Here is a 17,836-nt window from a genome sequence, read left to right as displayed (position 1 = left end):
TCTAATGTTACACTAGATATTTCGAACTCACTGCATAAACAAAAGCACTTCACAGGTTGACACCATGACAATTTTAGCCATTGTGGATACATAGTTTTGTCATGCCACATTCGTTTTTAGAAATTACCTTGTCAAACCACTGCCCATGTGGTTCCCCCTCCCTGCGGAGATTCCATTCTCCTTGCTCATTCCCCAAGCCTTCCTGTCCCATCAAGCTGCGGGGGTCCAGCAGCTCCCCTTCACCATACATGGACCACTTATTTAAGTTTTGGACTGTCCCATGAGGTAAAACCCTCTCTGCCCCCCACACATCTTCATCTTGTTGGGCTTCAACTCCAGCGTTCTGTGCCCAGTGCTGTCTAGGGCCAGATCCTTGCACCTGGGGTGATACTACTGCATATGAGGAGGGTAGGCGAAAGGAGGCCCCCCGAAGGTGAGGGTTCTGCAAAGCACCAGATAGGTTGAGTGTTCGAGGTTCTGGTGCTTTGGGGGCACCGAGTCGTGTCATGATATTGCCATCAGGGAGGCGGTATTTCGCCCCACGAAGGTTTGGGTTTTTTGATAAGGCATTAGATAGGTCAAGCGCTTTGGGTGTCGAAGCCGGCTGAGGGCGGGTCATGAGAGTTCCGTCTGGCAAACGGTAAGTGGCAGATCGGAGGTTCTGGTTGCGAAGAGCATTGGAAAGGTCAAGTGAGCGCGGTTGAGAGGCATCAGTAGATCCAGGCTGCTTAAATAATGATGTGTTTGGAAGCCTATAAGAGGCACCACGGATGTTGGTTTTTAACAATGCACCAGAAAGGACAGGGCCGGAAGAAGCAGAGGAAGAAGGTTGAGCTTGGTTCCGTGAGAACAATGAAGATCCTTCTGGGAGCTGAAACTTTGCCTTACGCAAGTTAGCATTCATCAGGGCGCTAGAAAGCCCAGGGGAGGCTACTGAGCTCTCTGCACTCTGCGTCTGCTCTCCTGGACGTGTGAGAAATGAACTGTCTGGTAATCGATAAGAGGCGTTACGAACATTAGCATTGAGAAGAGCAGAGGAGAGTGTAGAAGAGGAAAGGGAGGGTGCAGGTGTGGACTCTGTCCTGGTAACAAGTGTACCATCAGGTAAACGATATGTGGCTTGTCGCAAATTGGGATTGAGCAAAGCAGAGGACAGCATAGGGGAAGACAGTGGAGATGGACCTGAGACATGTTCAGCAGGTTCATTTCTTGTGACAAAAGAGCCATCGGGTAGTCTATAGGTCGCCCGATGTAGGCTTTGGTTCTGTAAGGCATTAGAGAGCATCCCACTGCTAACACCACCTACACTATCAGTGTTAACTGGAGTCTCAACAGGGCCCCGGGACATTGTCAAAGTGCCACCTGGAAGCTTGAACATGGATCCCTGGATGTGTGAAGTTCGCAATCCACCTGAGAGAAGTGGGGAGCTACCTCTGACACCTCCTTGTTGTTGTGGGGAAGGTGGAGGAGCAGGTGAGCCTGGCAATGTGGGGGAGGGTTGTCGCTGAAATGGTGAAGCAAAAGAAGCATTACGTAGCTGAGAGGTCAGCATAGCAGGGGACAACTGTGGGGAGGAAGGGACAGAAGGGGCAAGAGGGACTGCTGCTTCAGGTGGCGTGAGAACTGTTGTATAGAGGTTGGCATTGCGTTGCAGAGGAAATGAGTAGGAGGCACTCCGTAGGCGTGAGTTCTGCATTAAAGCATTGGATAGACCAGCAGTGGGATACTGGGGCATCATCTGGCTCTCCTGTACATTAGCTGATATCTCCTCCTGTCCACCAGGCATGACAGGTAACGGGCTCCTCTGAAAAGCTGTGGTGTTGCTGACATTGTGCAGGTAAGGGTTCTGGAGTGTGCGTCCAAGATTAGGTGATGAGGGTGTAAGTTGAGGGAGGCTCTGAGGGTAAATCTCATGTTGTGTTTGTGGGGAGCTGGGCCTTTGTAAAGGTGAAGTGTGAGCTATAGTGGAGTAAGGGAGAGGAGAGGTAGGAAAGGGTGAGCCTACAATTTGACCGTTTGGTAAAGCATTTGTAAGCATTGGAGATGGGCCTGGCTCCATCAATGTATAGTCATAATGAGTGATATTCTGTGATGGTGGAAAAGTAGCAAGAGAAATATTAGCATTAGGAACAGGAGGCTGAAAAGATGCTGGTCTGAAACCATGGGGACTCATTGCCCTGTGAGGCAAAGGGGAGGGTGGATGAGACAAATGGTGCATGGGAGATGCAGAACGGGACAGCATTGGAGATTGTTGCTGCAAGGGCTGTGGAGATGGAGGTGTACTCTGAAGCCGGCGCACTGATGGCTGGGAAGAAAGAGGGCCACTCTGTTTCAATGATTGCTGTGGAGGGGCAGGGGGACCTGGAGGAGGTGCTCTGAATGACTGCCTAGACTGAAGAGAGGACTGGTTTCTGGGCATTCGGACTAATGGCTGCCCTCTACCTACAGGTCTGTGGAATCCTCGTTGGGGGGTACCAATTCGCTTGGACTCCCTTAACCCTGTAGGCCGGGAGCCTGCCCTGGCTAACATCGGTGTTCCAGCTATATCCTCTATCTGACCTGAAAGAGGGGCGGGACCACTATGGATGGAGGACCTAAATGGGGCAACATGCTGAGTAACAGGGGCCCCGTGTCGACTGTGTCTCTGTAAGTAGGGGTTGGCTGGAGACGGTTTCACAGCCCCCATGGGCACATGACTTCGAATCCCTGCACCACCTCTCATTCTGCGAGTAGAGGAGCGGGTGGGGAGGGGTCTACTGGTGATGCGCGACGGCGATGGAGAAGGAGGGCGATGGGGAGAGGTGGGGCGGAAGGATCGCGGAGGCGACTCAGCTCTTTCAGGTTGAGTCGGGCTCCTTCTTTGTGAATGTGGCTGGGGTGGAGAGGGGGAACGCCTCATCTTAGATGTCTGTTTTCTTCCTCTGAACAATTGTGGTCTGGTAGAAGGCAAATGGACTGCATCTGGTGGAGGTTGCTGTCTAAAGGAGAGTCTTGGGGAAGGTGGTGGGCTTGCTCTCTTCCTTAGCGATCCCCGCGGAGAAGCTAGCGGGCTGGAAATTGGGGATTGGGGTCGGACAGATGAAGGTGCTCGACGCAACCGAATATCTCCCCTCTCTTTTGTCATTGAAGGTTGAGTTCTCACTGACATACCTCTCCTATGTTGTAGTGGAGAAGAAGGTGGTGGGCTGTGTGGTCTGCGCCTGTTAACTGGGGATGTTGGCCTTTGACCTGGCACTGGGGCCCGCTGACTGAGCACCCGCCTATGAGGGTGAGGAGAGAGGTGTAGGTCAGACCGGATGCCTGTTTGGAAGTCCATGTGATGTGGTGAAAGGCGAGATGAAGGAGGCGCCATTGCCCTAGTTGATCCCAGCCTCAGTGATAGCTGTGGGGATGGAAGGGGACTCATTCGGCGCACTGGCCTAGGTGAGGCAACAGGTGAATGTAGCTGTGAATGCATCATTGGCTGCACTGGTGGACCCAGTGGTGTCATTTGAACCATCTGGAATGTCTGTGGGTCTTGTGCAAGGGGATCTTGATAGACTTGTGAGGAGAACTGAGGTGGCAGGGGAGATGGGGTCAGATGACTAGGAGAAACAGGGAAAGGAGGGTAAGTGTGCTGAGGGAAAGGAATGTGTTCTTGTTGAATGCTTGCGGCTGTAAGAAAAGGGGCGTGTCCAGCAAGAATGGAAGTGTGTTGTTGGTTCATGACAGTAGGGTAATTTGGCTGTGTAGGATGATATGTGTGGATGAGTTGCTCATATTGTATATCTGACATCATCTCCTGATTGTTGAGGGCCAGAACTGGGGAGGGAGGAGGAACCATAGGGGATGGGGGACGAGAATGAAGAGGAGGTGGTGGCAATGTTTCCACCTCTAGTCTGTCTTTTCCAAATAACCTAACCTGGGGCCTGGGAAACCTGAACTGCTGTGTAGGAACTGGCTCAGGTAGAGGATAAGACAGCTGTTCTTGTCCATATAGCTGCCCAATCTCAACTGGAATCAGCCCAGAATCCATATGGAAAGGTTGCTGATAATGATTATAAGTAGGAGCAGGCTGTGGATATCCCAGCATTGGGTCATTATATAGACCGGAAACAAAACCATTTCCACCGTTCATCAGTCCATAAGAGTCTGAAAGGCCAAAGGCAGATCCCACATTGTGGTCAAAGTATTCTTCATATGGCCAAGGGTCATATGGGTCAGAGAAACCATTTATGGCATCACCATAATAGCCATATGGTTCTGACTCTATTGCATATAGCATTCCATCCTCACCATAGTAGTACTCCACCCCTTCATCACCATAGTAATCGTCATACTCATCCTCATAGTAGCCATAAGGGTAATCATAGTAATCCATTTCATCATCATAGTAAAGCTCGTCATCGTAATAAAAGTTGCCTTCCTCATCATAGTAACCATATTCATCTTCCCACTCATCATCATCATAGTAATCCATTTCCTCTCCAAAAGGGTCATATGGGTCATAGGCAATTGGTTGTCTACCAAAGCCTCTAGGCCTCCACCTGTCATGGTAATCATCCTCATATCCATGCTCATTATCATCATACTCATATTCTCCATTGTAATAATGTGTCTGTCTCCCTCTAGTGTCCCTGTTGGCAAATGACAAGCGCTTTCGGCCTCGTCCTCCAGCCCTTGCACCAAATTGACCATGGCCCTTTGAAGTCAGGAACCTCCCTGTCAACCAGTTTGTTGCTGCAGCTATCCTCCCTAACATCGAACTTTTAGCCTTAAAGCCTGGTGTGGTTTTCTTTTTGCCAAACATGCCTTTGAACTTCCCTCCTAGTCCCTTTGCCTCTGTTGCCATGTTTCCTTTACCCCCTAAACTGGATAGATTTATTGTCTTTTTAGGTGGTGTGGTTTCTTTTGCATTGTTGTCTTTTTTATTAAGCAAGCTGAAGCCAGACAAGCCTGGCTTTTTGTCAGCAGACTTTGCCCCAAAACCAGCAAAAAGCTTACTGGTGCCTAGAAGTGGTTTACTACCAGCAGCTGGTTTCTTTTTTTTGGAGAGTCGTAGGAAGAGACGGGATGTGCTTTTAAGGTTTCTCTTTGGTTTTGCCTTCTCTGGCTGCTGTTGTTTAGAGGGAAAACTGAAAGGGGATGCCTTTCCTGTAAGGCCTGTTATGGCTTTGGAAGCTCCTTTCAGGTGAGATTTCACATCGGGTGTCTTCTGTACTTTTGCTGCTCCTAAGGTCTTCTTCTGCCCCTCTGCAGCAAATCCCATCATGGCCTTAGACGCTCCTTTAATGTGTACATCACTCATCTTTTTCAGGTTTACTGCACCCATTCCTTTTTTGATTTGTGGCTTTCCATCATCACTCTCATCATCTGATGGAGGAGGCTGTTTAGAAGGAGGCTTAAAACCCTTTACAGCCATGGCCTTGGATGCACCTTTAAGAGCTGCTTTCCCTTTCCCTTTATCTGGTTTCTTGGTCACTACTTCTTCCTCACTGTCACCACTTTCTTCTTCCTCAGTCTTCATCTCCTCTTCTTCTTCCTCCGACCCCTCCTCCGACTCACTGACAGGTTTCTTTCCTTTTCCCTTCTTTCCATCATCCTTTCCTTTCCCCTTAGCTGGGGGCTCCTCCACCTTCTTCCCCCCTTTCTTGTCATCTTTTCCTCCTTTTTTATCATCCTTCCCTCCCTTCTTTGGTTCCTCTGACTTGCCTTTCTTGGCAGCTGATTTTGGGTCACCTTTTTTGGGTGGCATGATGAATTCTGAGTCAAATCATTTCAAAGAAGGTCAGGAAGTTCCCAAACGCATGCTGGACAGGGCAGCATTAATGTAAATGTTGATATGCAGCATTGAGAAGAGCAGTTTAAACAGAAGCGACATCCTCTCATCCCCAGTTGCTTTCATGTCTTCTCTCCTTTTTCCTCCATCCGATCTGTCAGTGTGACACCACAAACACACACTTCAGGATACTCTGTCTCAAGTCAGTTGTTCTATAATGCACACCAAGATAAACACAAACCACAGTCCTTCAAAAGACGATCTAGTAACAGAGTCGGAATCTCAGCCATCAGTGCTCGCTCGCATTACAATACGTCCTCAATCCTCGGCAAAAGAGCTGTTTTCTAAGCACAAAAAGAGAAACAAACCTCCTTTCCAGGAGTATTGCAAAAAAATAACCAAAAAACCCCCCAAAAACTCCCCAAACTGCAGATGCTTACTGATTTTCAAATATCACATATGGAAAAAAAAATCGTGCTGATTGTTTCCAAGTTTTACCCACTTACTGAGTTTTTCCACTTAACATCTAAAATAAGAAAATAATCCATCATGGCAAAGCAAGTTCCTGGTCCCGATGGTCTGTATGGGTTTGTAAGTAATTTCCCAGGTTCACACGACAGATAAAAGACCCTGCTATCCCACTGACAGACTCTGTGTAGTCCTTTGTGTGTCTCCCATTGTCAGTTCGTCCTGTGAGTCCAGCAGTGAATCCTCATCTTGGCCACCGCACCAACTTTAGCGCAATGCTCCCCCCAACAAGGAGAGCCGATGCAAGTGCGTCAGAGTGAGTCTCCGTGTCAAGGGATGTCCTCTTCTTTGTCTCAGAATGAGTGTGCACAAGTGTTGCGTTTGCGGTTGTATCCACCCACAACCGCGTCAGCTTGCCTTTGTGACCTCCTGCAACCTTTTCCATCTCTCTCTGGTTACTGAAACTTCCACAGCCCAGTTCACCTCAACACGAGGCCTCTTCCGCATCTCAATCCAGTTGCATGACATAGGAGCATATATAGAAATATAGAAATATATTGTATGTCTGTGCGTGCATGTGCATCAGAATATGAGTCTCCCCAGTTACAATTGAAAAGGGGAACCATAATGTCCCAGCTATACTGGCTTGGGGTAACACTATCTGCTGCCTCACTTCTGTATGAATAATGCAAGCTGGCTGAGCTGTTGCTAAACTGTGTCTGAGAGGCAAAGCTTCAAATAGCTTAACCACACACATACACGCACACAGACACACACACAAGAAGCAGCATGGACCACAGCTGAGAGTGATGCCTTCTATTAGGTTCCTACAGTGCATATGCACAATACATTTTATGGAAAAAGACACCATTCAAGGATCTAAAATGTCAACTAAAAAAGCAAGTAAGGATTTAGGAAAGATTTAAGAAAATCAAGTCGCTTTGCTTCTTATTGATATTGCCCAGATCTTTTAAAAACTCAGTCTGCTTCGTGACCATAAACTGGCTATTATGCATCTTTCTAAATATTAATGATGGCTGCTATGAGGCAAACTAAAGAACAGCCAAACAACAAAAACCTTTTTATTATTTTCCCCCTCATTATTGTGGCATGTTGGCATATTTAAACTGGTAAAAACACAAACACATACATACATGTATGGGCTGTCAGTAGATGCGCAATGGGAAGTGCAAAAGACTGAGAGAATTACAGAAGTGTCTGTCGTGGATTCATTGATGATGGGCTGATATTCCAGGAGGTCATCTCAGTGGCAGATATGAATGTTTAATGACTGCCCTGTGTTCTTTCTACGTAGCATGGATAAAACATTCAGCAAGGGCTCCTCTAAATATATCACAAAGGGTCAACCCCACCCAGGCCCGCTGCCCAACCAATATATTATACATACTGCTGTCAGGGGTTAACAGCCAGACATCATACAGCAGATGGAAAGTAATGGTTTAATACTGGCATTTACAACCATTCATCTACAAGGAAAATTACAATGAACAAAATAAGGATTGTGGTTATTAATGCCAACCACAGTTAACAGGTTGACCTCTAACTTTTCTAACCACTGAATTGGAATGACTAATAGTCTTGACCTGAGAGTACATCCAAGCAGAAATGGGTATCACGTTTCCTCGAAGGCAGTGACCATAGCACACTCTAAACTGTCTGCAGCCTGTGCAGCAATAACAACAGCAGTTGTCGGTATCATCTAACTGCCGGTAGAGATAAGAGGGTGAAGACAGGACAGAGAACGGGCCCAGAGGAAAGTTCAAAAGTTCCTTCCATGTGAACACTGTTGGTCACCAGGCAGGTAACAAGACACACAAAATGCTCTATTTGATATGTGTGATATGCATCTGCTGTCTGACTGATGTGGCCTGCTGACTGAGTGAATGTGCAATGAACAGAGCACAAGTGACAGAAATGACTGAGGTGGAAAAAGAGGGGAGGTAGAAGGCATGTAAAAGACAGAATCTGTAATAGTGTGTAAACTGCAGATTACTCCAAATAAACTATGGATTACTATGTGGTGATAGGTGTCCCTCAGAGAAAACTGTTATTGAGAAGAAGTGAAAACGAGGAGCGGCAGGAAAGGAAGATAGAGAGTGAACGAGAGATGACGATCAAGTCTTTTCATCCGTGTGCCAACCACTGACAACAGGCTTTCAGTGAACCCACTCACTGATACAAGACTAATAAAGGAGATCACCTGAGCAGAGCATAGCCAACAAGCTCATTCAGTGAGTGGGGGTACGTGCGCACGCACACACACACACACACACACACACACACACACACACACACACACACACACACACACACACACACACACACACTAGTGTTACAGGGGCAATTTATTTGCAGGAAAAGCAGCAGCGTTTATTATGATTGCATTAGTTAATTGCTACATGCATCTACACCTCAGGGGTTTCAACCAACTGGACAGCACTGGAAACAGTGAAGAAGGGTATACGTTTTTGGACTTTTAAATGTATTTGAATACATTTTTCCTGTTGATAAAGACTTCCCCAATGGCCATTCATATTATCAGTCACATTCATACAGCACTTTAATCTAAGCACTTAAGAGCTTTATTTACCTTGCACTCAAAACTATGGCATATTTAGCATCACTACCTGAGCACATGGAGGAGAACATGCACACTGATAGGCCCAGAGACCAAGACATGTGAACCCTGAACCTTGATGAACATCATGTCATTTTCACAATAACAATGTTAATTATCTTAGCATCTTGGCTTAGCATGTTACTACATAGCAGCACTAAACACAAAGTTTAGATGACATCATTAGTTTTGCTCACAAGCCATAAATATAATATAAACAGACCAAAGTAATGGATCTACAATTGACCTTTAAACAAACACAATGCTGGAGATGATCACGCAACCTGCTATACGGTCAAAGTGACAGAATAATACTCCACAGTGACATATTTGCTTATGAAACATGGGTGTAAAACATAAAGAGGAAAATGACTGACAGAAAGAAACACAGAGTTAAGGAGGGAGAGTGTCCTTCAGACTGAAGGAAAGACAGGAGGATGAGGAGGCTGGATTCAGGTTTCCTGTAAGCCTTTAAGCCCCATTCAGGTCTTAACCTGCGCTGTCAGACTTGACAATGCAGGAAATGCCAGCAGCTAGTAACTCACTGAAGACTTGTCTCAGTGGATCAGACATCATTTCTTGGTTGGTTTGACTGCTTGAACAGACTCACTAAAGATAAGACACACACTTTGACTTGTTTAATGTTACTGGGTGTAAATGTTCTGGCTATTCACTTATGTACCCTGCTTATCGCTCTGTAAAAAACTGAGCTTTTACCACAAAGTGGTAAAGAAAATAAATGCATAATAAAATATGTACAAGTTCAGACTTTACACAGACATTTAGAAAATTAGTCAGAATTTTCACAAAAAGAACAGACCTCGAGAAAAGAGAGAATACTTCACAGCTTTGTAAATATTTTTGATGAAGTAATACTGACAAACTTCCTGCAGTACATGCACGGATGTAGTTTTGAAGATTGCACATACTAAGTATAACCCCCAAACCTCATGTTCAATAAGCCTAGAAGTCTAGAATTAAAGTTTGGGCCAATCCTAGGTCTTCAGTGTAAAACCAGCCAACTATGTTTTATATTTCTACATTCTACAGAGAATGAAACAATCACAAACATTGTGGTGCAGAGGCAGGGCCCAGGGCTGTTGGCTAAACCCAATAGCTGTATTCCAAAACTGGGACTTTCATATGAGGCCTCAGTGTGTGAGGCTTATATTAAATATAAGATGTAATTCTGTACTTGTGATTGATCCCTATGACCAGAATGAAGAGAAGTCATTAGTTTCTCAATAATAGGGTCCAACTTTATCCTTGCAAACAACTAAAGTGAACCTTTGAATGTCAAAAACTGATAAAGGTTATGCAGGCTGAGAATATTCTGCTTTGATGTGAGGTTTTTTAAAGCATTTATAATGTTATCTTTAAAAGAATTGAGCGTGAGCATGCTTTCTTTTCAGATAATAATTATATTATGTGGGCGATTATCCATGACAATGGAAAATTGACCAATTATAGCCTCCTAAGATCCAAGGAAAAAGGATCTTCCCATTGAACTTTTTGATTTCCTGCCTCTTTGGAGCTAAAAGAGGCCACCCAAACACATGAGATGTCAGTGGAAAGCTCAGGATGTCCTCTATTTAGTACATCAGGATCAGTATGGTAGCTCAAATAAGTCAAAATATATAGACCAAAAACACATGAATGACATGACAGAGGACATGAATGAATAGACTGGTTCTTATATATACCATTTTGTCATCAGACCACACGAAGCAGAATGCCTGTGCGCTCTCCGACCTTATTTTCAAAAACATTCCTTATAAAGATACTTGCAATGACCCATCAGCTCATTCAAACAGCAACACTGACGTAGGTGCCCTTGATTCCCTTTAACGGTTTTAATTTCGTCATTGCAACACTATTGTTTGTCTATTGAGGAGCCGAAAGACAGTTAAAAACTTGTTTAAAAAAACTAAAAAGGTCTTTAGTTCCTCCTACAGAAGGCATCAGCAGATCCAGATTTGCATGAGGACACACAAACACAAACTCACAGTGCTAAATCAACACGAGCCACTGTTACAGTATTGTAACTCCTCCAGTACTGTCACAAAGAGATCTGACACTTTGTGCTACAAATTTTACTTTAAAACTGTAACTGTGAAAATAACATCTTTTTTAACAACTGTTAGGTTCCTCACTGGGACTTCTCTTTAACAAGTTTTCCACAAAGTTGTAAAAGTTTAACCGACTAAAGATATACAAGTGCAAATATTTGTTAGTTGGAACACAGCAGCTAAAAATAATTCACTATACAGCGATTTGTGCCAAATTTAAAAACACAGTTTTAAAGCCTTAAATGGCATCTGCTATTTCACCGATCTCCCTTTTTCTTTTTCCACAGAAAGCAGCAGCACAAGTGGATAAAACATCTCATGACAGTGAAGTTGATGGCCCTTCTTTAGTTATAAAAGCACAATAAGCCCCTGGCTTTTAAGTAGCTTACCTCATCTGTTAATCTGAGTGACTGTGACTGATATTCAGATCATCTGTTTGCTACGAAAATCCATCAATTTATGAACCAACCCACCCACCGTCTGGAATAAAACCACTAAACTCGCCGACTCCTCTGTGCATGGACAGACTCCTCTTCTGGACATTTATATAGTGGCCACACACACGCACAGACACACAAAGTTCACCTCGCTTCTCTGAAATGAAATGAGCAGATCGAATGGTAAACATAACTTCTGATGTTTCAGTATCCACCTGTACATCTACAGAACAAAGGCACAACAGGGAGCAGAGAGAGAACAGTGGTGATTCAGACATATGCATTTTTTTTTGCTGTCCCACGCATCATTAGCGCAGTGATTGGGTTTCTAGGTAAACACGCTGCACTTACAAATGTCAACGTGCAGCATTACCCAGCTAAAGTGTTTAAGCAAACAACCGGGTGGATCCTTTGTGTATTAATGGCAGGACTGGCACACAAGCATCCTCTCCTTACCACACTCACAAACACATATCACGCTATCATCATTGCCAAAGCGTGTCTTAACGTCAGAGCCCAGAGAGTTATTTGTTATAAATCCTGTGCGGTGACAATAGCTGTGAGACATTTGTGTGTGTGTGTGCGTTTCTCTGTTGGGGTGCCTTTTCAGAAGTTGTCTCTCTCTTTCAAACACACACACAGACATAAATCACAAGATTGTAGCTCTGATCATATATATATATATATATATATATATATATATATATATATATATATATATATATATATATATATATATATATATATATATATATATATATATGTGTGTGTGTGTGTGTGTGTGTGTGTGTGTGTGTGTGTGTGTGTGTGTGTGTGTGTGTATCGACACATTCTGCAGATGCCAGAATAATAGAGCGCGATAGGATGCCTATGATAACAATAGCATCACAACAGAGCCTCACAGACCTGAGAATATCTTTCACATCAGATGATATCTGCAGAAGTAACGATACTAATGATAAAATGACGAACTCTATTAACTCTGTTTTTACTGGGACAAAATATCAACATTGCATTGCTTCCTTCCACGTTTGGATTCTTGCTTTGAAGTTCAGCAGGTCATCTTAAACTGACTAGATATTTGCACCATCTGATTCACAGATGTACCTAATAAAGTGGCAAATGGCTATAATTCTAACACAACAGTTCCTGCTTTCCATTTTCTTCTTTACTTAAATGTTTTTTTTAAACAGGAAACACGACAGTTATGTGAAAACTGCATTCACTTGGTTACTTTTTAGGTTTGTTGAAATATTTCATGACTTTGTGAGTATTTCAAATTAAAATAACATTTAAAGCGGGCCAATAGGAATCGGATTTGCGAGGGAAATTACTAAGTGTGTTTAACTGTTAATGATTCAATCTGTGCTTTTAACAAAACAGAAACTGGGCTTGCATGTGAGAAGAGAGAATACAATGCTGGATTCGTTTCTCTGTACCGGGCCTGCTTCTTTATGGATGTCACTGATGCTTTAGACAGAGAAACAACTGGACCACTTATTACTGGCCTTAAAAGGCATATAAGTCACACAAAGGCAAATGTCTGTTAGCAGTCTGCCATTCTTTACCTTACAAAAGTACACATGATCAATACAAACAATGTCTATAGAAACTAACATCCACAGATATTACTGCAGAGTGTTTTATATAACTTAGTGCAAAAGGTAAAACTCTATTCTTGTAGCAGCTGAGCAAACATTTTCTGACAACTGAAGTAGTGGTAATATGAGTAGTTAAATATGTCTTGCTGTCTATAGAGACATGAAACTGCACAAATGTTTCTTTAACTAAGGATAAAAACATCAAAAGCAATGAGACATTTGTATTTTGTAATCATATTCTTCTTAATCTTTCACAGCTAGAATATTTTTTCATTTTAAAAAGTATTTCAAAAAAGGTGAACTTACATATTCTGTATCCATGAAAAGTCTCAATCCTTTTTTTCATGGTTATGGGAAACATGGGACAGGCTCCAAGTGGAAGAAAATGGCATATATCTCTTGAAAATAAGATATTCAATATCTCAAATCATTGGAATATTTCTTAAGGTCAATGAAGGATCAAAATACAGAAATGTCCAACTTCTAAAAAGTTAATTTGCACATTCAACACTTGGTTTGATCTCTTATGGTTGAACCAATTGGCTAAAACAATATAGACCCTTTCACAATGTCCAATTTTTTTTTATTTTTTTTTTATTATTTTTTTTTTTTGCCTGTCCCGTTTGGCTCTTTTGCCATCAGAATTGTTGTCTAAAGGCAAAGAAAGATGCCCAACGGATTTACTTTACCAAATTGACCATCCCAGCCTTGCTATAATGGTCCATTTGATTCACCTTTTATTGTTTATTTTATTTTCACTTACTGAATATGGGACAGACGTGACTGGGGGAAAGAAGGGGAGAAAGAAAGAGGGAAAGAGAAACAGCTGAGAAGAGGGACAGGGGAGAAGGGCAAAAACCAAAAACCAACAGAATGAGCAGAAAAAGAAAAAAAGAAAAAAAGAAAAAAAAAGCATATATCAATCACCTGGGTCACCTGCTGAGAAAGAAAAAAGAAAACAAGCAGAAGAGAACAAGAGTAATAGAATAAACAACATCACAATGATATATGGGAATATGACAGTAAATACTAAATATTAAACATTATTGTGCAGCACATAAGATCAACAGAACACAGTGTGCTTTGAGGTAGGAGCCAAAAAGGGTGTAGTTTGTGGGTGTGATCACCCGTGTGTACACCTGTGAGCATGGACGCGCTTGTTTTTTGTTTTTTAAAAGGTTCCTTCATGTAATGATCTGCTAGAGGGTTTTTTTTTTTTGTTTTATAATAATTTTTTTTTATACTGTCAGATAAATTCAACTGTTGCTCTCATTTGGCAACTTTTAAACATTTAGATTTCTTTGTAGGTGACATTTAGTCATCTTCTGTTTGTTAACTTTTCACTGCAGTAAACACAGTGATAACTGGACTCTTAACTCAAGTATGCAACTTCATGTAGTGAGCAAAATGAAGCACAAGAGGGCAGGAGAGACAACGTGATCCAGGCTCTCAGATCAACGCTTGAGTTCTGTATGTTGTTTTGTACGTTTGTAATTTTACACTTTTTGTCAAATGTGATTATTCACAGTGTGATTTTGTCTGTAATTATTTTTCAAGGCACCCTAAAAAAATATTTATTAAAAAAAGCAAAGCTTGGTTCCCACTAACTACTATTCAACTTAGAGTCTCGTGAGACTTGCATGTCTGCTTACTATTTTTAATGAAGTTTTCTCAGCCCATACAGTATGTAGGTTTTTTGTAAAGTGACACATGTTTCTGTACTTTTGCCCCTGCACACCACCGCAATGGATTTTAAATCAAGCAATCGTGATGTGACTGGAGTGTAGACTTTCAGCTTTAATTCAAAGGGGATAACATTATCGTTGGATTAACATTCATGAAGGCTCAAAATAATTTAAACCATCGACTAACGTGCAGCTTCATGGACAGACGAGACCTGTGGACGGTTAAAGACATTTAAAGTTTATTCCAAGTCTTGAGCTTGCATTTAGCAGCTCTTCACTGGAATTTTTCAATGAGGCCCAGAGATCAATGCAAATGAAAGAGCCATCAGTGGGCTGAAATAGAAGAAAATAAACCTATTAGAGATAGATAGAAGAAGGTTTAGGAGTGGCCAAATCAATAATGATGGCCTGAAGGACCAGATAAGACAGCTAAAGTGCACAATCACAGAGTTATTTTCATGTCAGGAAACACAATTTCACAGCATCTAACCAAATCATTGTCAAAGTCTACAATCCACATCACCTGCCCAGTTCTGAAAAAAACATCTTTAGACAAATGAAACCACGTGTACCAGAACACTGGGAAGAGAGTATGGAAGATGACACAAACAGCTCCCGATCCAAACCATAATACAATGTCTTTAAGTCATGGTGGAGGCAATATTATGGTGTGAATGCTAACTGAATCAAGTCAGTTTGGGTTTGTTTTTTTGAGTAATGTGACTGCTGATGTAAGTACCAGGAGGACTGTCAAGTGTACAGAGTTATATTATTATTATTTTATCTGCTCAGATTCAGCCAAACGCTGCTAAACCGACTCCTCTTCAAAGTGCAGCTGGATAATGACCCAAAGCAAACTACAAAAGCAACCCAAGAGTCTCTCAAAGACAAGGAAAAGAAATTAGATATTCTTCAAAGACCAAGTCAGTCACCCGATATCAACCCAACAGAGCGTGCTTTTCAATTACCAAATACAAAACTGAATGCAGAACAACCCACAAACAGGCAGCAACTGAAGGTGGCTACTTCAATTTATTTCCAGCTTCTGAAAATGGAGGAATATTTAAAAATAGTTGCAATTCCTAAATAGACAATGCAACACTTTTGCTAAATCCTTTGAATTAAAGTTGAAAGTTGGTATATCTTAAATGTTGGACTTCAAATCCACTATAATGGTGTTGAGAAGCAAAATTGCAATAAAAGGTCACTGTCCAAAAACCTCACTGTACCCTTCTTTAAGTAAAATTTGTGAAAAACTGTTATCTGCGTAAATAAACATAGTCTACCTCATTTAGGGAGTTACAAATATATTACAGATTATTATAGTCAACTAAAACTAAACCAAAAACTGAAAGTGTGAATATATTAAACTAAATTTAAAAAAAATCTAAACTAGACTATATTAAAAAAAAATAAATTACTTTGTACTTACAATCTAACTAAAATAAAAATATACAATTCATCAACACAAGGTACCTGAAGATCCTTTGGTGCATTTGTTTATCAAAACTGGGACAAGGAAATTGTGAGTGAAGCCTTTGTCCCTGTTAAAAGGTGTTATGGACTTCTTAAATCCTTTCCCTGACAAATACCTCACTGTACCATCAGTCCTGCCTCTAAACACTTTGCCATGGCAAGATTTAAGACACACAAGACACTGAATAGCTTTGTCTTTGATATCTGTACTGTACATATTTATTATAAAATGCTGCAGTACTTTAGCTTATGTTAAAACAAGCTATTTATTGATTAGCAAGCCATGCTAGGCTAAAGGATACTGCTATTCAAAACTAGCAAATTAGCATGTTAACGCTACACTCTGCTCGATAGCTAAAACAACAGACAAATATTTTCATCACATTAACTTCATTGTACCTCTGTCTCTGTTATCTTTTCCCCCTCTTCTTTTCTTTTTGTCTTCTTCTGTTTTGGCAGTTTTGACATTGTCATAATGCTTTCAGGGGTCACAAAACTCAATACCCCATTATTATATTAAAACTAAACCAAAAACTGAAAGTGTGAATGACTATTATAATAAAATGAATTAGGAATAAATAAATAAATAAATAGATGCAGACTATATAACGTAATTAAATTTTATTATCTAAAAAAATACAATTCCAGAGAGCAGGTTTAGTCTAATAATATTATTATTACTGTACAGTTAAATAATGTGGGATTATTTTTCCAGATTAATGGTTAATAGTATTTATAGTGAAAGTCACACCTTTTTTTCCTTCCCTCGCTTGTGCTGCCCCCTGGTGGGCTGACTTTGCATACCATGGTTAAAAACTGTCTCTGACACTAATATAAATCACAATAAAGCTAAACGTTTCCAAAGAGTAAATACTAAACTAAAACAAACAACCTCAGTCTAAACTAAAAACAGAAAAAAATATATAAGAACAGAAAAAAATTACAGACTATGATAGCTGCAGTAGAGAGACAGGAAAGACTTTTAGTGTGAAAAACAGCCACACTGTCTCAGCAGGTCATGACCCTGGCCCTCATGTTATGATTGTCTTATCTCAAAGGTAAGATGCACTTTTGGTTTCAGTTAACCACAAGGTGCAGCAGTTGTGGAGCTATAGATGCGTTGGTGACTCATAGGTAACCCAGTCAAGTGTTTCTAACGGTTATTCACCAAGCTGTGAAAAAAGTTATTTACATCCAGGAATTACAAGCTACTTCTTCCTCTCACACACTAAATGTGCTCTCTCAGCTCATTGCTTTAAACAGCTAATGAACAAGGACACAACTCTAGCTCATGGACACCTGCACCCCACACACTCACTCACGCTTAGCCATGCCATATGGAGCCAAACAGCATCAAGTGTCATACCTGCACCACTCAGCACACACCCAGCTAACAGTACCTTTGTTTCTGTTTCTGCACCACGATATCATCCCACCATCTCTCCTCTCCTGCTCAGGTAATTTCAAAGCAGAATGTCTCCATCCATGACACACTCGATGAGACATCTTTAAGGCATCTTGAAGTACAACCCTGTCAACTCACAGCCCCCCTCTCTCTTTCTAGTATAAAGCATCCACTCAGTCCTCGTCTCCTAGACTGAAGAGATGCTTGTGAATTTTTAATGGCCCTATTATGCTTGTGTGTGCGCGAGTGAATGGGGTCCATTGGCTGGGAGTCCACACTTTCTGAAAGACAAATGGTCA

General features: G+C 41.9%; 1 protein-coding gene across 1 annotated transcript in view; it reads right to left on the bottom strand.

Moving 5' to 3' along the window:
• myo15aa (myosin XVAa) overlaps positions 1–5,734 on the bottom strand; it is a 50,405-nt gene extending 44,671 nt beyond the window's left edge. Inside the window, exon 1 of the mRNA XM_086288639.1 lies at positions 128–5,734. Within this exon, the coding sequence (XP_086144765.1) occupies positions 128–5,734 (5,607 nt within the window). The remainder of the gene's footprint in view (positions 1–127) is intronic.
• Between the last annotated feature and the right edge of the window lie 12,102 nt (positions 5,735–17,836).

Source organism: Aulonocara sp. 'chitande type north' Nkhata Bay, linkage group LG4 (genome assembly GCF_057382095.1).
Source record: "Aulonocara sp. 'chitande type north' Nkhata Bay isolate Kocher_YH1m ecotype deep benthic linkage group LG4, A_spYH_male_GT1.1, whole genome shotgun sequence".
NCBI lineage: Eukaryota > Metazoa > Chordata > Actinopteri > Cichliformes > Cichlidae > Aulonocara > Aulonocara sp. 'chitande type north' Nkhata Bay.
Note: the sequence above shows the minus strand (reverse complement) of the source record. Positions and strands in the feature narration are given on the sequence as shown.